The sequence below is a fragment of the Siniperca chuatsi genome, linkage group LG5 (assembly GCF_020085105.1).
Source record: "Siniperca chuatsi isolate FFG_IHB_CAS linkage group LG5, ASM2008510v1, whole genome shotgun sequence".
Lineage (NCBI taxonomy): Eukaryota > Metazoa > Chordata > Actinopteri > Centrarchiformes > Sinipercidae > Siniperca > Siniperca chuatsi.
The window spans coordinates 13,706,274-13,729,117 of NC_058046.1; the positions used below are offsets into that span (position 1 = coordinate 13,706,274).

The following is a 22,844-nucleotide window of genomic DNA, read 5'->3' on the forward strand; positions in this document are numbered from 1 at the left end:
ACATCAGATAGGATAAACATCCCTTCAGAAAAGTTATTGGTGACTGCAGCATGGACTACACTTTCAGTGACCTGCAGGTCAGAAGGGTCACACAATAACAGCGGAATCCAAGCTAAAGAGCAGGAAGAGCCGCCAGTCTGCTGGCTGAGATATCCGCCTTTTTTATTGTTTGTGGAGGAATGGTCACATCTGCTGCAAGGAAACCAGTCATATCTGCCCCAGAACAAGCAAATAATGCTGTTTCTAAAAGCGGAGATGGGCAGACTCGCCCACACACCTCCTGTTAAGTGGCAGCTCACAGTAGTCTACAGTAGGCATGTATCCATCCATCCATGTGTCTCCCTCCTAGAGAAGATGAAGGGACATGTCATGAGTGAGCCCCTGTCATTTAAATAGATGAGGCAGCAGATGAAGAGAAGAAATTAATCTCAAAGTGAGGCTCAAGACTTGACACAGCAGGACATTCAGGCATGTTGCCTAAGAAAGACACAATGTTCAGTGCTAAAAACACTTTGTGATAGCCAGAAAGACCAGCTTATTGCTTCAATATATAAGCAGAAGTAACAGGATTCTTAAATGATTCAAAATGAATTCTATAGGCCTCCAACACCTAGGGAAAAAAGCTGTACCACTGTTTGTTGCGTGGCTGCATTTCCTGCTACAAGATGACACACTGGGTTGAGAGCCTATCTTTTTGGAGGAAGTGGCATAGTGAAGATATAGCTCCAAGTTCAGTTCACCCCTACCTTGTTTGTGTGCGTGACCTTCCCCCAGCGCCAGATCTGCTCAGCGGCTGCAGGTTTTCTTGGAGAGGAAAGTTATTTATGGCTCACACATTTGTGCAGTGATGTCAGGAGTGTTTCCTCATCCTCCGGGCTCGGGTCAAGTTTAGCCCCAGAGATTCTCCTGAGTTTTCCTGTTGTTCTGAGAGTGGTGGAAGAGGTGTGGAGCTAGCCGACGAGGAGAGGACGGGGTGGGGTGGGTTGGAGTGGTGTCTCTGTCGCATCCCTCCCCTTAATACAATGGTGATTCTCTGGATGACAGATGCTGTTTAACCCACCCTGACCCAGGGAGTTGTGACAGCTCAGCTGAGTGACAGGCCCATAGAGGACACACAACTGCGCAGGACGCTGCCCCCCCCCCCAACAAGGGAAGGAACTGTCTCTTTGAGAAACCCCCACAGTAATATATGTCTATTTCAGGAAAAGCTTAACACTATGAATTAAGGGTAGAGAAGGGCACCCACTTCTGCTATCTTGTCCTATTGAGTAAAATATTGAGACAAATTGAGTACTAAATCACTGCAGAGAAGAGTGGTATTGTGACAATGCTTGAAAGCCTGTAGACTGTCCATTGTCATGAAGTCGCCTCAGCAGCAGCTCTGAGCTGCATTTATCATCACTAGGGACTCAGGGGGAAAGAGACCATGCCATCGGTTTGTCATACTTAACTTGTCTGTCTCCATTTGAGATGACTGTAGACAGAGCTAGCAGGAACTGTATCACAGGGGCTTTAATATTACAGTCAGATAGAACAATATCATGATTTTTTTTCTGCTGTTGAGCTGCTGAATACTTGTTTCTAGTGTTGTTAATGTGGTTTTGCGATACAATGGGCCTTTATCAGTTGAGAAATGAACACGAATCCTGGTAAATGGAAGGGGCTTCACGGAGCAGTGATGGCAGCCACTGCTAAAACTGTTTGATATGCACACACTTTTGTGTTTGTCTGGGTAAAACTCTAATGATGCTACATCCAGCTTGCTCTCAGATGTGAAGCCAGTCCTCCAGCAAGATGATACTGAGAAAAAGTGTATTTCTTTTTAGCAACATACCACACAAACACAGCGGCCTTCAGCACAGCTGAACATGCTTCTCCTTGCTTCTCTAGAAGACAGGTACCATGTCTCCTTCAAAACACAACCACCGTCTATCCCTGCCTCCTCGCTCTGAGCTGCTGTCCTCTCAGCTGCAATGATTGCATATCCACACCCCCAAAATTCCAAATATACACACATACTCCTTCCCAGCACCTTTCAATGCCTTGTCCTGACCTGTCTCTAGCCTCAGCCCTGACATACAGCCTTCTACTCTAGATGCAGGGCTGGGCATATAGCTTGCTTCTGTTAGCCAGCAGTTTGTGCCATGTAGAGTAATTTTTATACACACATTATAGCTAAAATTACCATATTTTGTACTCGACCCAGTAGTTGAAACATCCACAACACTAAAAGCAGTAGTAGTACAAAGTAGAAAATGCTGTGTAGTGTAGAATATCTGATTATATTTGCAAATCTAAGACATCTATTGGGAAATATCATACATGGACATGACATTCCTTCCCATTTACCTCAGCTGGGGTTGTTCAGAAGGAAAGGTAACATGTTGACCGTAGTTAGTGATCATTTTCCCTAATACTGCTTGCCTTTCACTGAATTCTCAGATTTCCCTTAAAATAACAGGATTCAGTGGAACTGGACAAAATCATTGATTTTCATTTTTCAAAATTAAACAATGAACTGCTTTAACACAACTGTTAAAAAAAATAGAACAGATTTTACAAGATGATAATGGATCTTTACACTCTCACTCTGATTATGACTATGATTTATAAACCAAAGTGTAATATTTGTTAGCCAGAGATACATATTTAGATTTAAAGTTTGTACATACACCAGTTTAGACCTATATGCCTCATACTATTTAAAACTATTTTCTGAATGCTTTAGCAAGACAGTGGACAATTATCCTCTGCCCTCTCTGACGCCAGCCGCTAGGTGGCACTGTGTCTGTTTGATAAAAGTCCTCTTGGTTTCCCCCAAAGGTACGAGCAGTCTGACACCAAATTCTCTAACTGCCCACTGTCCACAATGTCGGGAAAGGATAATATGGTGTTCTCCTTTCACCAAAGAAAATATCCATAGTGGTAAATGGAAGTACATTTTGTTCAGTATTCCCACATGTTGCCTTTATTTAAAATAATTACAGTTCTTTTATTCTCCCCCCACACACAATCCTGGATTCATTGTAGGATACATTTGAAAAAGGCCTAATTTGTTTATGTTAAGTGGTTAGAAAATTTTGCACAGGAAAATGAATGTGAACTCGGCCAGGTCAACATTTTATGAGAAGAACAAGATAAGGTAGGCCTATCCCAAAAATTCACAACTGACTAAATAAATACACTAAAAGACAAACAGAGAGAGAAAGACAGATGTGTGAGCTACAGACAACATTAAGACACATTCTGAATTACATAACAGTAAATAAAACACTGGACACATGCCTATGCAAAACTATGGCATGAAATTAAAGAAAGTCAATTAGTTGTCTTATAAAAACATACATGGGGCCACACACATCATTTAGGTTGACTTTTTTTGGGACTTTTGTCTCAAACCCACATAACCATGAATATATATGGCTATTTGCTATAATTTTATGTCTTATCTTAGGTTACTGTACCACTTAACCTTACACAGATAACCTCGGCTATTGTAGGCCTATACAGCAAATTAATGACTATGAAATAAATTATCCTAATTTGGCCTTGCAAAAAGATTCTAGTTTACAGACTATAATACTAATAGAATGCTATTGATTATCGGAACCGAAGCCCAATATCATCCACATGATTTAGTTCAGATGGTCTTTTAAGGAGGATTTTTCCCGTTGGGACACTGATTCACACACACGACTCCCACACACAAGTGTGAGCGACTCACTTTAATGATATTAGTCTAATTTATACCTTTATCCCAACATCAATATCAGCTCAGATATTTAGGCGACATAGCTGATAGGTCGTCATTTCTCAGTCAGCACCTGTTATAAATCAATCTGCTGAGGCCACTGTTTGACTATTTCATTGTTCAGCATAGTTCAGTAGGATTTCAGATTAAAAGCCGTGACTGTTCATCCGCAATTGCTCACACATGAGAATATATTTAACATCCAGCTTGGACCTCAGCATTGGTGACTAATACCGATTCATCTAAAATAAATGTGTGTTTGTGTGTAAGTTAGAAACCCAACTGGTTGCTCCTCTAGTCGTTCAACTAGCATACAGCTTGTTATTGATGTTACTATATATTTGTTTTCCATCAAGTTATTAGTTATTGCATTTATATGTTGTTGAAAACATGTTGCAAAGGACATGATACAGGTTCACTGAAGTGCTGGTCACTGGATCAATGGATGTAAGGGCTAAAAAAAGGTTTGTTCGTAGGTGAAGAGGTCCTTAAGCAACATACAAAACAACAGTGTGCAGTTTCACTTCGAGCACTGTTATTCCAGTGGAGGATATGAGAGTTGCAAGAGTCTTTTCTCATCTCAACTGTTGTAGACTACAATTAGATGCTACAATTAACAAAAAATACCATGGGAACCCTTTTTGAAAAATTATTATTATCTGTGAGACCGCATCCAGTTCAAATCTGATGATGGGTTTTCATGTGAAAATACTGCGCTATTTGTTTTGGTCAAAACATTACATTTTAAGTAAAAGCCTTTTCTAAGATCTGATTTACACACAAGCGTTTACGATCTCATTGACTCCGTGGACCACCTTAAGAGCATTTGTCCCGCCCTTGAAGCTTTCTGTGGTCGTTCTGATTGGCTGAGACCTCATGGATGGAAGCGGCTGCAGAAATGCAAAACTTGTTGCTGGCTCCTTTGGATGCGTTGATCTCACACAGCGCCAAGCGGCAGAGTGGAGTGAGAGTGTATCTGTGAATTGCTCCCAAGTGCACTCAGACCACACCAGAGAAAACTCGGTAAACGGAGGGACGCACACGTTAGGAACGGAACGCACTGAAAGGACTTAAGGCAAGGCGCTTCACTGCAAGGCGCATGACCGGCAGCGGGCGAAGGATGCTGTCAAGCCGCTCCGTAGTTGTGGAGTGCGGGTAGTGCATGCCGCGTTGCTCCGCTCCGGGTTCAGGTCGCGTAAACGGACGCTCCGGTTCCCCGGTGCCTGGGTTGGAGATCCGTGTTTGTGGACTTAACATCTCACTGGACTTTTGGCTGCATGCCTGCTAAGCAGTTATCGAGATTTTGAAGGACATCGGTGGGCAGTAGGCTATTTATTTAAAGAGTGTTTTTCCTCAAAGCTCAAGAGGTAGTTTAACTATACGGCTCCAATTGGACTTTTTCGTTGTTTCCAGTATGGGACCTTATACTAAAAGTCGCTCTGGGACATTTGACATTGGACTGCAATAATTAATTAGCTGATAGAAATTGTCATATTACCTGTTCCATCGCTTCAATTCTTCTGCGCTCTTCTTTTAGTTTGTTAGCGAGGTGTTTATGTGTCATGTTCGCCCTGAAGAAATGTGCACAGAAAACTTTGGAATATGATTGGTCACTCGTGCAGCAAGTTAAATAACAGTGTTTTATATTTGTTTGCTTAATCAAAGACAAAAAGAAGAGCAGTCAAGTGCACGCATAAATACGGGAACAGGGACACAGTTTACGTGCGTATTTGGACACAGTCTGTCCCCTCTCTCCTCCGCGTCCTTTGAGAAGTTGAAAAACAAAAACAATTGATCCACAACGAGAACTTATTTGGTGAGTTTTAACATTTTAAAGTAGATAAAGCAGTTTTATCGGTAGTGATACAAACATTTGAATAGTTTCTTATATATCTTCTTTTTTTTTTTTTTTTTTTGCTTTTTGTTTTTGGGGACAGACGGAAAAACAGACAGTGTGCTAATGTCTGGCAAACTGGTCGTCATGTGGGATTGATTGCAGGGGAGTATGTTTGGGCTGGAGCAGTTTGGTTCTCAGATTAATCGCAGAAACCCTGGCCAGTCAGAGAGAAACATAAACCAACCGAGACTTAACATGGGCTCCCATTATAAAAGCCCAGGTTTTCACGCTGGAGGCCCGCCGGGAGCCGTGGAACCCGGCATGGGCCCTCTGAGCGAGCCGCAAATGCTCGGGCTCAATATGAACATGAACGGAGAGCAGTACGGGGGCTTTCACCCGCGGGGCCACTCGGACATGCATGCAGGCGGCGGACTTCAGCAACAGCAGCAAGGACCCATGCATGGATTTTTTAACAACCAGCAACCTCATCAAGGACATCCTCACGGACATCAACCTCACTCCCACCAACCTCACCCTCATTTCAGTGGGAATTTTGGAGGCCCAGAGCCAGGGTCATCATGTCTGCATGGTGGCAGGTTAATGGGCTACAACAACAATGGCATGGGACCACAGCAGGGCTTTGGAGAAGGATTTGATCCTCTCGCTGAGGGACAGGCAGGTGATGGCTTTCCGCAGCAGCAGCGGCCTGGTAACATGCCTGACTTTCAACATCACGGGCCTCCCAGTGGCAGCCATGCTGTCCCTGCCCCCTGTCTACCCCTGGACCAGTCACCTAACAGAGCAGCATCCTTCCATGGACTCCCTTCCTCCTCATCCTCCTCCTCTGAGTCTCATGGCCTTGAGCCTCGGCGGATGCCCAACCAGGGAGCTGTAGAGGGATTAGAGTATAACTTCCCAAGTGAGCCTCCGTCTGGACATTTTGATGTACATGTATTTTCCCCATCAGAATCAGAATCTCAGTTACCCCATTTTGGGCCAGGAAGGCCAGTTCCCAGTGGGAATTTCCCTGGAAACCCTGGCATGCCACGGACACCAGGTATGCAGGGTATCTCAAAGGGACACCAGCCACCACCACAGCCCCAGCAGCCTCAGCACGGAGTGTTTTTTGAGCGTTTTGGAAATGGCCGGAAGGTGCCCGTGGGAATGGAGCCGGGGGTCAATGCAAGACATCCTCTCATGCAGCAGCAACAACAGGCTGGCTTGATAGCCAGACAAAACTCATGCCCCCCTGGCCTCCCTAGACCCCCTCAGGCTGAGCCTGGCTCTACTAACCCTAACATTCTGGACGGAGGGGTCATGATGCCTGGCCAACACAACCAGTTTGAATATCCCATTCACAGACTGGAAAATAGGGGTCTGCACCCCTATGGCGACCCCATGTTTAATATGCAACAGCCAGCTCCTCCCCCCTCCCAACAGCCCCCGAATCAGAGGCTGCAACACTTTGACACTCCTTACATGAACATGGCGAAAAGGCCTAGATTTGACTTTCCCAATGCACATAGCAGTGAAGGCTGGTGTGGTGGTATGGATAACCACCTCTCTCCCTCTGCATACCCAGGCCTGCCTGGAGAGTTCACCCCACCTGTGAGTGAAGGTTTCCCACCAGGTCCCCTGCAGCATCCGGGGCCTGAGCAGCAGTCTCTGCAGCAGCGCCAGAATGCAGCCATGATGATAAAACAGATGGCCTCTCGCAACCAGCAGCAGAGGATGAGGCAGCCCAGTCTGCAGCAATTGGGTCACCACGGCGATGTACCTCCTGGCCCAATGGCTCATGGAGGCCCAGTCGGGAGCATGCCTCAGCCCAACTTTGACAGGGATAATGGTGGCAGGATGCCCAACATTGATGGGCAAAATCCTCATGTTACTCAGGAGAACTCCTGGTTCCAAGGGTCCCACCCACCAGGGGAGATGATGTCACGGCGTATGGGTGGAGCGGGTAATGAATCAGGGCCCCATGACATGGGGCTGCAGCAGAACGGGGCTGGGATGATGTTTAGGCCAGGCATGGGCATGCAGGAGCCCATGAGAATACCAGGAGATGGGCATGTACAGGCTCTCCATTCCCCGGGCATGCACTCACAATTCAGCGGCAACATGGGCAACCTCTCACAAATGCAGTCTCCAGGAGCAGGAACAGGGCATCCGAATGCATCAGCAGAGAGGCGGCCAGCTGACTTCCCTGCACCTCCAATGGGAGCACAGCCAACGTTTCCCTATGGGGGGGCTAACCGTCAGGGGCCAGCCCACAGTGCTCCCCAGGGGGTGAGCACCTCACCAGGGACCTACCCTCCTCAGTCTGAGTTCCCCCCAGGCCAGCGGACATCTGTTAGTAAGCTTGGAGCTCTGTCCCTTGGGAACTTCAGCAAAACCAGCACTAAAGACAGTGTTTTTGGCCAGAGCTGCCTGGCGGCCCTTTCCACGGCCTGCCAGAACATGATCGCTAGCCTAGGGGCCCCAAATCTTAACGTAACATTCAACAAGAAGAACCAAAATGAGGGCAAGCGAAAACTGAGTCAGACAGAGCAGGACATTAATAGCAGCACATCTAATGGGACTGGCAGTGCTGGTCCTGAATATTTTCAGAGCAGCACTTCCCAGAACAGCCAGATGCCTGGCACCGGGAATAGCAACTCTAAGTCTGCAAGTCAAAGCCAGACGGTGCAGGGGGAAGCCAGTGCCCTCTCCCCAAATTACAACATGGACGCTACCCCTTGCAGTGAGGGGAAGGCAACAACAGGGAGTGGGAGAGGGAGAGGGAGGAGAAAAAGAGACAGTGGACATGTGAGCCCTGGAATTTTTTTTTCCTCTGACAATGGTAACCCTGTTGTAAGTCCAGGCCAGCAGACCCCCTCGGCTGGCGTTGGGGAGAGGGGTGGGGGAACGCCCCATGAGAAACACCTCCAATCACCCTCTTGGGGAAAAGGAGGCGACCTAATGTTGGGGGACCAGGCTGACCTGATGTCTTCTTTAGACAGTGGCATTCAAAGTGTCGCCAAGTCTGACAGTAGCTCACCACGAGTGGACTTTCCTGACGATGTCAGCACCCACTATGGCAACGAGGATGAGGTGTCCTCCAGCTCAGATGCAGGAGGGGCCTCGGCCACAAAGCCTAATCGGAGCCCTATGATCACTGGCTCACCCAAAATGCAGAGGAGTGACCATGGGTTGATAAATGGACAGAAGCCCCTAGGCATGGGCATTAACAATCATACTACCTCGACACCAGACAGCTATGGACTGAATGCTGGTGGGGGCACAGGGGCCAGTGGAGTGAGCCACCCGGGCACTCCTGGGGTGGAGCAGGTACGCACCCCATCTAGCACCTCTGGCCAGGAAGAAATACATCCTCTGGAGATTCTGCAGGCCCAGATCCAGCTACAGCGGCAGCAATTCAGTATCTCTGAGGACCAGCCACTGGCCATGAAGAATGGCAAAAAGAATGGTGACAGTCCCTCACAGAACGGAGACAATGAGCTGGCAAGCTGCAGCCCGGATGCTGGGAAGGGCTCAATGGGTACTATTGACCTTGACACCCTCATGGCAGAGCAGCACGCCACCTGGTACGTGCCCAGTGACAAGGCCATGATGGACGGGTCAGAGGATGACAAGGCCATGGGGCCATGGGAAAAAAATAAGAGCCAAAACAACAGTAAAGAAGGTAAATGAAACAGTTTCATTCCTTATATTTTAACCCACTTTTTCTTCTCTCTTCCTCTCACACTCACTCTCACACGTGCAACACAGACTGCATTAACTGATCAATTTTGCTCATAAAATTAGCATATAGTATTTCTTAAATGCAATTTATTGTATCTTAAATGCAGTGTAACACCACATGCATAATAGGTAAAATGGTCTGGTAAGCTAATAATAGAGTACCTTTTGTCCATATTGTGCGGCCAGAAAGCAGCCGTCTCTGTTTAACTAGGGTCTAGGTTTAGCCTATAGCAATATAATACATTTAATGGTAGCGCCATGCAAGTCTTTTCAAAGGGGGAAAAAAACGATTTATGCGGTATTTTTCTTGTTAAGTGGGGTTCGTACTGAAGAATGTAAAAAAATGATTATCAGAATGGAGAAGTTTTATATACCATCTGACTGAGCAAAGTAAACCTTGTACCTTTTCTACAACGCATTTTTTATAAGGTTCTGTAGAGGCACTTCAAAAGAACAGCTCAAGAAAAGTAAACATTTCCTGTGGTTCTTTATCTCGGTTTTCAGGGTGAACAACTACATTGAGAAGATTAATAGCTTTTTGAGGATATGCGTTTGCGCAGCGGGGTTTCCCTCGCCTTGTTACGTGTTTGTTTTTGTTATTACCATGGGATAATACCGAGCTAGTGAAAGTGGATTGATTTTAGATGGCCAGGACAGGATTTCAAGGATTAAATATCATTGTGGAATTAATAGAGCCATTGAGTTTTAATTTTATTTTCCGTGGGAAATAAATATTAATTCAGAAATCTTTTAAAAGTATTTAGTATGTAGTATTTTGTTGTTAAACAATTTGCCATTCTTTGTTATTGTCACTTTTAAATTATTTTAATAATGATGATTATTCTTATTATCTACCTCAATTAGTGTAACATAAGTACTGTATATTTGGTAGTAATTTAGTCCCTTACAATACAAAGTTTTTCAAGGACAATGGGAAATCTTCTGGCCTAAAGGCACAGAAGCAGTTTTTCGACTAGAAAATCTAATATCTCGTAAAGGAGATATTACAATCTGCAGATGTAGGTTCATGGTTACAAGTAGTTTTATCTTAATGTTTTTATGGGAGCTCTAAATCAAAATGCAGATAAATAATTTTACTGTTACGTTGTTCAGCTGCGGATTATTTTTTTCCTCTAATTCTTCTTCCAATAATAATAATCAGAATAATAATAATCAGAATAATGAATGAATGTTGTTATTTTAATTAATATTAGCCTACTATTACTTCATTATGATTATATTGTTGTTTTATTAATATTTTGTGTGCTTTAATCCGAGGAGAAGAAACTAATTGTATGCGTTATTTTGCATTATAATTGCAGAAGCAGGGAAGTTGTATGTATTATTATATGCTGGTATTATTCATTTATTAATTCATTAATTTATTCTTTTATGTTTCTTGACTTCTCATTTTTTTAACGTTATTTCCAAATCATTTCAAAACCAAAGCAGTAGACAGAGATGATTGACGTTGCTACATAAACATATCTAGAAGAACTACCCACTGTCAGGGTTAAGCTACCGAAAGTCCTGTGGATGTATGGATGTATAATGATGTGGATCATGTAGGCTATGTATTTGTGGATAGCGCCTAGCGCTTCTCGAGCGCCTCTTTGTTCTGATCAGTGCGGGTGCAGAGAGGGGCGGGGGCGCGCATCGCGCGGAGTCTGGAGTCCAGGCGCATTGTTTATATGAGACTGAGCACAGGCTGTCGGGTAACACTAATGCCATTACTTCGAAGGAACACTGTAACTTACTATTTCGACTGATGTAGTAGGTTAATATCACCGATTACCCCATTTATAAATCAATAGAAAATAAGCAGTGCACATATTAATTTGAGCCAGAATGATCTAAACTAGTACATTTCACCCCATCCAGCTATTTGTTTTCCTCATAATTATTCTCCACTGGTGCTCTCAGCTAAATTAGTGGACAAATGACAAGATTAGCATTGTGGCTTTTTTGTTCCCATGATTCCCAGGTAACCCAGAGTTCTACAAATTTATAAAAAAACAAACACCCCCTCCCCCAGAGCATAGAGCTGTAAGAAAAAAAAGCCCACTGATGCCAGGGCATGATAAGTAACATTATCACTTTTTATATTGATTAATGAGTATTCTTTTGAGGCGGAAACCCAACACTGATAAGCAGTCAGCCATACTCACCCTGTTGCTCTCACTGTTTTAATTTCTGTGGGGCTGATAACACACTTAACATTATAAATTCACAAAAATCAGTAGGTATTTAAAAGCAGAATAGTCTAATTTCTGCTCTCTTTTCCTCTCTCCTCCTCTCTCTTTCCATCTCCCCTCTCTTCCTGTCTCCTTCTCACTCCCCTCCCCTCCCCTTCTCTTCTCTTCTCTTCTCTTCTCTCGTCTTTCAGCCCTCCCTGCCTGGACACGAGGCATGCAGCTCTGGAGCGATCGATAGCTAGTTAGCACAAATCACGGCTCCTGACAGTTTCTCATTTGAGTGCTTCAGACAGCAAAGATGAAAAAAAGGGTGGAGGTGTATTTGGGAGGGGAGGAGGATTTTGAGATTGAATCTGATGCTTAGGTTACAGAGAAGGGAGCAAAATAACATAATCATTTAAGATAAGTCATAGTCCACAGTGTAGTTCTATAAGAACCAACATCCCAAAGGCTTTTCACACTGCAAAAAATATCCACTTCAACCAGTCAGTCTAGTCCTCAGTCTGGAGAGGTAATGTCAGTGACACTAATTTGAAATAAATCAGTCCTATTCATTAGTCCATTAGCATGAACTAAATGTAACTTGATCAATAAAATTCTTAATTAAAATTAATTTTAAAAATTCCAATATCAGTGGAAATGATTTTTTAAAGTTGAAATAACATTTTAATTATCAGCACAAGAGCCGGCAGTGGAAATATTCTGAACAGTTATATGAATCTGAAATATAGGCCAAGAAAATAGTTTTCTAAAGTGGTAGATGTGATGTATTTTATTCCTCCAGGTGAAATGGCTTTCTACCTGTCCACATCCATCATGTCATTACCATTTAATTTACATATATATATTATGCCTTATTTTGCTCTCTCAGGAGTGTGCAGGAGTGTGAATTATGCATAGATTATTACAATTAGCATTCTATCAGGTTATTAAGTTTAGTAATGATAAACAGTAATTAATGCATTGATTTACACACAAATACCTTATTTTTAATAACTAGTTGAAAATTAAAATGTAATTGAAAATGCATTTCAATTTTACTTATTATAATTATAAGCAGCGCGTTGAGTGCTTTCTCATTTTAATTTTTGTTCAACTTTACCCAGAATGTGTCTGAATATGAGATTATCGGTTTCTGGGAAGAGTTTAGGTTTTGTCCTGAGAATTCATACACGATGTGTATTTGTTGTTTTTTTTAGTTTTCAGCTAGTGTTTTTTACTCTGTGTTATATAGGAAGTTAACTTTAACTGCAGGTGAATTATGGAGTTGTGTGTACTTTGGTGATGCAGAGGAGTTGATTGCAGTGAAAAGAGCCAGTAAAAGGATCAATTTGGTCATACAAGGTGAATGTTTCCATCGCTCAGTGCAGCTTCACTATAAGCGTGGTTATAAGTTGTGTGAAACTTCAAAGGGACCCCAGATCATTTTGTTGCCAGGTGTTTTTTTGTGCTATGAGCAAGAGAGACTACATGAGCCACTAATCTTGCCATGATTCGAATAAAACACAGTGCAGAAATTCCATATTATTCTTAAGCTAACTTCCTCTGAATGTTTGACTGTGCAGACAAGTAGCCAATAAAAGTTCAACTGCACTTATTTGTAAAGGAACTGTGCTCTCAGAGCGGGTGTCTGTTCACCGAGTGCATCCCAGCTCACCTTCTCTGTGTTCCCTGTGTGCCTGTTTAAAGTGATGCGTGCTGCAGTAATGGCCCCCTTTGTGGGCCATGTAGCTCAAGTTTTTCACTAAGGCACAGTCATACCTGCCGCTGTAAGCTCGCGGCCTGCAGATTCTTGTGTGCTACACAGCATCTTGTGCTCCCATGGAGGCAGGGAGTTGAGGAGTACACAAGCAACTTTCCTTGTACGGTGTCAGTTAATATTATTTCCCCTTTTTAAAAAAAAAAAAAAATTTTTACGCTCTTCCTCTTCCCTTCTCTTTTGTATATCTTAGCCAGAAGCTGACCGTTCATTTGGAAACTCATGCATAGTCTTGATAACAGGCAACCAGCAGGCATAGGAAGTGATTCAGTTATTTTTATTTTTACTTTTCACTGTTTTTGCCACATACACTTGTGTGACTTTTTTATCAACACAGTTAAAACACTTCACAGTTGACCCTGTGGAATAGTTTATCGCTTCACTCTCAGTAATCAGCCCATAAACAGCTCTAATAACGATCAAATCTCTTTCGCTACAACTTTGACAGGTTTGAAAAGAGGGAACTTGCATCTTATCACACCTACTAGAAAGCACTTAAATCCACAGAAAGAGCTGTATTGATATTCCTCCATGGAGAACAATCCTGTGAGACTACCTGCCATTGACATTTCAGTACGACAACAACCCCACAAATCACAACAGTAATTTTTATTTCCTTTTTCTAAAAAAAGAAAGTGATTGGCACATGCTTGAATGTGGAAAAAAAACCCAGCTCGGTGCAGTCTATGTTCTTTACCTGTCATTACAAGGTGTTTCATATTGATTTTTTCAACAACACACAATCACTAAGCCTCTCGCACACTCCTGTACTGCAGTAATGATAATCATTATGATAATCATAGCAATCAGCCATGGTAATATTGTTTCCAAAAGTCATAATTCATCCTCAGGCAACTCCTGTAACTTGACTTGGTTATTGGCGGGTTCATCAGGGCTACAAACAACAGCTATTTTATGTCTTATAAGTACAAAATTGTATTGACAGTGCAGTGTCTTAGAAACTTATGTCTTCCTGAACAAAATCATCCCTGATGTGGACAAAGAAAATTACACTATTTTTACTGTTATCAGGCTATATTTTTGTTCTTGCTGTATGTTTGTGATTGTATGCATCTGTGTGTGTGTGTGTGTGTGTGTGTGTGTGTGTATGTGTGTGTGTGTGTGTGCGGGTATGTATGTGAGTATGTGACGAAGGGCAGGTTTGGAGCCACTGCAACTTGATAGTGTGGATTTGTCAGCTGTAGACATAAAGTTTGATTTATTTAGACTCGGTGCCAGGCTCACGGCTTCAGCTCCCGATCTCAGGTGTCTCGCTTGGTGGAACACGCTCACTTAATTCTAATGTGTTGAAAATATTTAAGAGTATTTACTTGACTTGTAAATAGTGCAGGACTGAAAAACGCCTATCATGCATTTAAAGTATCTGAAATTTAAGACGGTGTTTGTGTGTGTGTGTGCTTTCGTGTTTGTTTATAGCCTACGTGTGTGCGTGTGCATGTATGCATGCTCTATGTTCCTGGGCTTTTGCAAGACATTGAGCACTAGTGACAGTCAAAGGAAGCCTATTAAAGAAGCGTGCTTGTGACTGATGAAGAGAGAAAAAGATGAACAAAGGTGTCAGGCCTTTTGCTTTGCTGGATTTTCAACTCTTTCAGAATAGCAGCTCATCCGGTGTTTTGTTTTCCTTGGGGAAGGGTGTTAGAATAAAATAAAACTTGTCTCAGCATGTGGTAAATGTTCTCCTTGGATGCAGCAGGGAATGGAAAGCTGAATTTAACTGGGAGATGCACAGAATGAGTTTCAAACCTTCGATCGTGGGTGTATGTGACATGCCTCCAAATGTCCACTGTCTTGTTGAATGACTCCTGAAGAAGAAAAAAGCATCATTTTGATAAGGAGTTCCTGAAAGGTGTCCTGGGCTCATAAGTTGCCCAAGTTACAAGTACAGCTTTTAAAAGGTGTGTGTGTGTGTGTGTGTTTTCAGGTTTTCTGAGGTGTAGATGTTGTCCCGCTGCCAGCAGCGGTTATGTTATTAGCCTTACAGGTAGTCGTCAGGCGCCTTTAATTTGTATTGAGGAACTGACAAATGAGTTATGACACTGGAGCAGTTTCTCCTGGGAGACAGAAGTAGAAGCTGATTGAGTGAAAGAGAGACAAGTTTTTTTTTATTTTTTTCAGAAAACATCTGTAGTTTTGCTTATGAGCCGAGTGGCTTGGTAATAGCTACCATTTGCATTTATGGAAGAAAAAATAATTCAATTAAAAAAAAATTTCCCATCAGTTTCATGCTCCATGATTATTGTTCATTCTCGTCTGTATGTAGAACATATTTATCTATTTGAAATATGTCCCATTTAATAATGTAACTAGTTAACACACAACAGCAAAATAATAATATCAGTTTACAATTGTATCTATTTTATTACACAGATTAAAATGATCTGTTTACACTTTACATATATTTTTTTTACATTTGGTAACAAAATTCATAATTACCCCTACTATCATTTTTATTCAAAATAAAAGTCTCTGTCATGCAGGTGCTTTTAATCTTAAAATTGCCATTGTTTTCATGTGTGTTTGACCTTTTCCAAAAAAGGGGAAAACACAGAAAAGAAAGTGTGCAGTGCTGTGCTGAAACAAAAAGAGACAGCGAAGTAGATCAATATGTCACTGACTTGGATGACATGCTGGACAGGTCCTGGACATGGTTGTGAGTTATGAAGGAGGCACTAAATCACTTCCCATGTTCTGATTTGTGTCTGGTTTCCTAAGCACTTCTTGTGGCCGGAGGGGGAGGTGTGTGTGTGGGTTTGTGTTTGAGGGGATGGGAATGGGTGTGTTGCTGGAGAGAAGGTAACGAATGCTGGGGGCAATGCCTGCCTGGGCAAGTTTTTTTTTTTTCCCTTTTATGTTGCAGGCCAGAGAACAGAGAGGAAATTCAAACCAAAATAACCCCTGTGCCCTTGCCTGAGAAATGTGCCTCCCGCTCTCTCCAGATATTCTCCCTGCTCTGAGGAAAAGGTCACGCTACGGCAGTTGGGTGGAGTTGGGGGTGGGGGAGTTGTAGGGAGCCTCACATGCCACCTACCCACCTTTTGGCAGGGGATACCTGGGACAATACCTCTGTTAGCCCTGAGGGATATTATTTGATTATTTGACAGTGATGAGTCAATATAGGGAGCTGGCATTCAGCATTTCAGCTGGCCAGAAAAGAAGACGCTTTCTTTGGTTCCGTTGCCCTCCTGGTTAAAATCTGACCTTTTCTCACCCCTTTTTTTAAAAATCAGATTTTTTTCTCTGTGGATTGTGATGGGTGTTTTGTGCTGACAAAGACAGAATCCTCATACAAGGCTATAGTGGTAGTTGTTATGCTAAAGGAATCTGACCTGATGTCACACACTGTCATAGGAGCAGAGGCCTTTGGGTGTTTTTGTCAGTGAGCTGAGCATTCTGATTGGGCTGGTTTGTGTTCAGAGAGGACAGGGTTGTGCCCTCGGGAGCACAAGGTTAAAGGTGAAGTGTCGTCATGGAAGTATAGAGCTTGGGATAGAGAGGGCAGAGGCCTGCCGCATGGGATTCTGGGGCTTGGGAAATCAATGTGATGGCTCTGAGGAACTTGCACCAAAAAGGAACTTTGTAGACCTCTCACGCACGCTTTATTTTCTTCGTCTGTCATTAAAGAAATACATTTCACTCAGCTTCTTTTCTGCTCCACTTATTTTACAAATAGTCACAATTTCTGTGTCATCTTCAAAAGTAACTGTCATCATTTTTAACTGTGCTGTTGCTTTTACGATTAATTGAAAAAATAATTGCACGCTGTAACACTTATTATTAAATTGCTAGAAAAAACAGTCTCCAAGCAGCCGTTGTTTACCTCCCTGCATTGCTTCGAGTGTGTTGAGTGTGTGTGTGTGTGTGTGGTGTGACATGTAAACCTGTGTCAGGCCGTCAGCTCCCAGACACATTGGTGTCATCTAGACAACCAGAGCTGTGCGCTGTGCTCCCAGCCTTCATGGCATTCAAAGCTCTTCTCGTCTCTGTAAATCGTCTCTGGCTGTGTCTGTGAGACGGCTCCAAAACCCTGCTGGTGTGTGTATGTGTATGTGTGTGTGAGCATCATCACCAGGCACTAAATAACAAAGTACAGCACTTGGGGCGAGAGATATAGCGATATAAGTGCATCACATTAAATTCAGGATTTACTTAACATATCACTGTGGTAATCTTTCTGGCTGTAATGTGGTTAAGGATATTTAGGCGTATTTGTGGCTCAGCGCAGCTGCTTGTGCTGTTACTGTTCCTTTTTTATTAGGTATTTTCCCCCTCGCTTGTTGATGCTAAGCACTTGTTTCCCTCAGATGAATAGGCTATTATTGAGATATTACCGTAGATATGAATTCTGCTTTAGTCAACAAACAGCCATAACAAGATAGATCGCATTATATATATAAAAAAGATTTTCCTGCTTGTAAAATGTCATGGTGATTTGGGATTTAGACTTGTGTGATGTAGAATTTCACACTGCCGTTTCCACTTTTGAACGAATATGCCGCCATGGATAATGCTTACAATTTAAGGGTAGTGTCTTGATTTTTCCATAAAAATCACTTCCCTTGAATCCCCTCTGGCTAGCCTATAATACTGAGTTGATATTTTAATCCTGTGGTGGTCAAGTGTTTGGCTTATTTTACAAGTGGTGAATTTTGCATACACTGTTAATTGAAATGTATTGTAACAAATGGCAATCAGCCTATTCATAAGAAGATGAATAGAAAAAAATATATATGCATATATTTCCTGTTTTTATATGAGCTCATACCTGAACTTGAATCCTGGGATTATCCAAGCAATACATTTGTGAGTGTTTGTGTGCAAGAAAAGAGAGTTATCATGTTTGTAATTTGAGCTGTGTATTTTTTGTCAGTGCATTTTCCACTCTTGTCCTTGCATTAAAGCTGAGTGATGTGCCTAACTGGGATTGTGTGTGTTTTCTGCATGCACATCCATATGTATGCAGGCGTGTGTGCATGTGGAGCAGCTGAGGGCTGGTGTGGTTATGGCAGCGGCGGCAGTCGTTGGTGTGTTGTGTGTTTTTGGCTGTGTGTGTTGTCAGTTTGCTGTGTGTCAGCAGTGAGCCAGGGGAACGCTTGGCTGCCTATTCAGGCCGGTGCGGATCCTGCTGTGCCCAGCTAGCATGAGCTGCTGGCGGGTGCTGGAGGGCACAGCGCTCTGAAGAGGGAGTGTGAGTGGGTGGAGGGGGGAAGGTGGTGGTGGTGTTGGTGGTGGGGGGGGTAGGGATCTGCCATGCTGAGGTGTATGACTGGACCCTCTGGCAAATGTTAGCTCTTGTCACCGCCACCACCAACACTGCTCTAAATCCTCAATTCTCCCTTACCCCCCCCGCACCCTCAGCCCCCACTTACACCATGTCTCTAGTCCTTGGGAGGGAGATGGAGAGAGAGAGAGAAATTCACAGAGACCGGCAGTCAGAGAGACAGACGAAACAGGGAACAACGGGAGGCTTGGTTGCCTGACCTTTTACCAAATCCCCCCACTTTTCCATTCCAGTGGTCGCAGCCCAGACAGGCTGGGGGGCAAGCCTGCTTCGCTGCCTCACTGCCTGCATGTCTGCCTGCCTGCCTCTCTTGGTTGTCCTAGCTGCCTGGCCTGGGCTGGCCTTCTTTTCCCTGACTGTGTTTTTTGTCACTATGTCACTGCTGCCTCAGGGTTTGTGAAAGCAGAGAGGGAGGGAGATGAAAACAGTAAGCAAAAAAGATGAAAACTCTTTAAGCAGCAGACAAAGATGAGTTAAAAAGGGGAAATAGAGTTGTGGATGATATGGAGGTCTACACAGTGCTTCTCTTTTCTCTCAGGTGAGCAGCAGACTGACTGGAGTGTTGTGATCTGCAGCTTCTGTGCCGTCGACTGTGTTGTCTATCACAGCCTCTCCCTTCTCTGACACATGTAACTCAGCTTGTCAGAGCTGTTTTCTACCAGTCTCTACACTCAGACACCTAGTTGTCCCTGTGTAAAGCTCTGTGTGTCTTTGTGCAGCACACTGATCCGTTCACCATCCACATAGTGCAAGGCAGTGGTATGTTTTGTGTGGTGAGGAGATGGGAGAATAATCGGACTGATTTTAGCAAAGGATCCATAACATCTTCACACACTTTCTCTGTGCTTTGGGCTTCCTTGGGGGCAAAACCCAAAGCACACGATGCAACACCAGTGTCATAATACAGTTGCTGTGTTTCTCTGTCCCCTGTTGTATTTTGTGTGTCTTCTTCAAAACTTTTCTTCATTTCTGCCCTCTTCTCCCTCAGTATGCTGCAGTCTGTATCTCAGCAGATGAGGTGTGACGCTGCGCTTTTATGTATAGTTTAACCAAGCACTTCCTGTCCTCATCAGTCTTCCCCTTGACTAATTTTTTTGTTTCACGGCACAAAGTGATTTTTCCCCATATGTGAGGCATGCATCTCAGGCATCAGCATTTTTTTTATATGACTCGTAATCAACCTGTGTATGGATTTTCCGGAAGCTTGGTGCAACCATTTAATATAAGGCTCCACACCTTGGTGACACAGGGTCAATACCATGGCATGGTCATTATACCAATAAACTGGGTCAAGCAGGGTTAAAGGTCAGTATTCTCAGTGCCCTTTGACCCTCTGACCGGAAGTTAGGCAGGAGCACTCCAGATTTGCGCTCCCGACTGGGAGCAAATGAATGCGTGTGTGTGTGTGTTTTCACATGTGTATATCAGGCATGAGAAGTAGGAGTGTGAGGAGAGGAAGCTTTGCTTACAGCCTCCATTTCAGGTCATATTGATGGGGGGTGGAATAGTGTTGAATTAATTTCACAGTGCAGATTTAGAGTGGGATGTGAAAATGACACTGGTTTAATTAAAAGTGTGTATTTTAAATTGTTCATCTGTATCAGAGTATGCCAATTGCTTGAAGTTGTTTTTAATTTTAGTACAGTCTTAATTAACCTTTTCTCTCTGTGCTTGTCTACAGAATCAGAGCTGTCCCAGAGTAAGGCTGGAGCTGCGGCCCCAGGAGCTGGAGGAGGTGGGAGCAGTGGAGGGAACCACCTGCAGTGCCTGTCTGTCCACTGCACAGACGAGCTAGGGGACAGTAAGGGCAGAGGGGGGCCCGTCTCGTCCTGGCGCTCTCTCCACTCTGATATCTCCAACCGATTTGGGACGTTTGTGGCGGCACTGACTTGAACAAAAAGCAGGCTCAGCAGGAAGAAGGAAAGAAGATGACAAATTAAGATGAAGAAAAGCTTCAAAGACAAATAATGATGATAAGGTGTCGATGAGACAGGGACAGAAAGACATTTACACTCATAAATGCAAACATGACCACAGACACTCACACATAGAGACACACATACACACATGCAAATACCATGTTTTTTTCTGATACATGCAGTCACACTTTAGGACATTCTCACATACTGCTGGACAATACAGCGCGGACTCTACTCAACGATGCCCACATCTGGAAAACCTCAAATCAATATTTTTTTTAATTTTATTTTCTTTGTTGAAGAAAAGTAAAGAAATGTCAAAGGAGGAGAATACAAAAGAAGAAGAAGCAGAAGAAGAGATATTCTGTTGCCATTGGCTTTGATTGTATACCAGTGTTGAGTCTTGTGATGCGACCAAGATCTCATGACTTTTACTCTGTTGCACACTTGCCTGCTTTCACTTACAGCTCTGATGTGTACATTATCCCTCCAATAAAGGCAACTCTGTTTGCTGCCCCCCCCCCCCGCCAAAAAAAAAAAAAAAAAAAGTACAGTCTCCTAATGTACACAGAAGGATTTTTTTCCTCCACACTCAAATGAGGCCCACTGTTTCATTACAAGTGGATTGAACACAGAAGCAGAACTAGAGGAAGATGGGAAGAGAGGTGATTATGCATGAATGTAACTCAACGGTTATTTTGTGAACACAACTTTTTCTCCCTTTGGCCAAGCAAATTTGAACCATTATCATTTGCTGCTCTCAGTCATTTAAGATTTGTTGTAGTTCTCTTCTCTTTATATTGGCAAGCATATCTTTTCCCTCATTCTCTTCTCTTCTTCTACTCTCCTCTGTCATCAGCCTTATGAGCTCAACCACTTGTATTCAATTCAGCCAATGGGAACAGAAAAAATGGAGGTTAAGGGATTGTTTAATAAGGGAATTGAAAAAAAAGACTATTGGTATTGCACATGTATAATAAGAGAAAATTTGCTGTGTGTTAGGCAATCTTGTAATCTTTAAATAAAGCTTCTGTTGAATTTGAATTTCTGAAACAATAGATGGAGGACTGTGACGGCAATTTACGAACTGATTTTGTTTTTTGTTTTCTTTTTTTAATAATATGTAAAGTGCAGTCGTCTGTTTTCCTGCATATTGTATATATCTGTATATGTTTTATTGAGTAACTAAATAACAATAAATATGACGTTAAAGGTGGCATTTGTGTTTCCTCTGGCAATTAGTTTTGTTTGTTGTTTGGTTTCTTTAGTCACAGCAACAAATAAATAATTGTAAAGTTTGGTATTCAATGCCCAGTATACCACACAGCTTATATTCAAGGAATATTCAATACTGAACTCTGCGGATCATCAGTGAATTACAGAGGTGCCTACAGAATATCCCAAGTGACAGATATGACAGGGAGGTTGTGGGCTGATGCACAATACCTGACAAGCATACAGGAACCTGGGCCATATTAAAGCAAGAAGCAGCAACATCAGGAATACTAGAAAATGTGGCTTCCTGGTGGATTAGGAAGCCAAGATGATTAATTCCATGTACACCTGCTCACAACCTGTGACGCATTTTATCTACCCATTATTCCTGACATCTTTGCTCCAATCCGTTGTACATCTAATAGACTAGCAATGACAACTTAAAAATGTATCTTCAGAATAATCAGAATATTACTCCACATACAATATATTGATATAACCAAAACAAAAATTCATCATTATCTTTCTTGCAAACATTTTGCAATATTTTTTCCCCAATATTAAGACTTCTCTTACTTGCCTGTTTTCCTCATCATCGCTGTTGTTTTTAGCGACCCTACACAATCTTACTACCCCCTCCTCCCCCAGCAGCCACACACACACACACACACACACACACACACACACTACCTCCCCTCTTCTCCCACTCCCCAGGCCCTCTTTGGCTCACCTGCTTTTTATTGGCCATCTGCATGGATGCTTAATGCTAATCAATAACTCCCCTGTGTGCCAGCTCTGAGGTGGAGACGTCAATGCTACCTAACAGGGCTAGTGATCAACCTGCATCACTGCTGTCTAGCGTACACACACACACACACACACACAAACTGTAGCTCCCTGCAGGACCCTGTCTGTGTTATTCAGGTGTGTTTGTGCTTGCTGCTGTACCCGCTGCCTGCTGTGTAGGATTGCAGAGCCTGTTGTGAATGTGATGCACAGAGAGCTGCAGCGTTAGCAAACAGCAGAGACTGGTTATGTGAGAGACTGTCATGTCACCTGGGAGGGCCTGTTTAGGGAGGGAGAATGGGGGAGAGAGTGGCAGACAGCTGGGGAATAAATGCTGAT

At 43.1% G+C, this 22,844-nt stretch overlaps 1 protein-coding gene across 2 annotated transcripts; it reads left to right on the forward strand.

Moving 5' to 3' along the window:
* The first annotated feature begins 4,655 nt into the window (after nucleotides 1-4,655).
* On the forward strand, nucleotides 4,656-21,720 carry mn1b (meningioma 1b). Of its 2 annotated transcripts, none has more exons than XR_006378104.1 (3): nucleotides 4,656-9,270; nucleotides 11,716-11,840; nucleotides 20,267-20,403. XR_006378104.1 is itself a non-coding variant. In XM_044197264.1 (3 exons), exons 2-3 carry the CDS (start codon nucleotides 5,757-5,759, stop codon nucleotides 20,476-20,478), a joined length of 3,726 nt encoding a protein of 1,241 aa, XP_044053199.1. In that variant the 5' UTR covers nucleotides 4,657-5,567; nucleotides 5,689-5,756; the 3' UTR covers nucleotides 20,479-21,720. The 2 variants fall into 2 exon arrangements, 1 of the variants encoding a protein (XP_044053199.1); XM_044197264.1 differs by lacking the exon at nucleotides 11,716-11,840 and having other exon boundaries at nucleotides 4,657-5,567; nucleotides 5,689-9,270; nucleotides 20,267-21,720.
* Nucleotides 21,721-22,844: the final 1,124 nt, after the last annotated feature.

Coding starts and splice junctions, on each gene's coding strand:
- mn1b (XM_044197264.1), top strand. CDS start 5,757: ATGTTTGGGCTGGAGCAGTTTGGTTCTCAGATTAATCGCAGAAACCCT. Junction 9,271..20,266: donor CCAAAACAACAGTAAAGAAG/GTAAATGAAACA, acceptor GCTTGTCTACAG/AATCAGAGCTGTCCCAGAGT.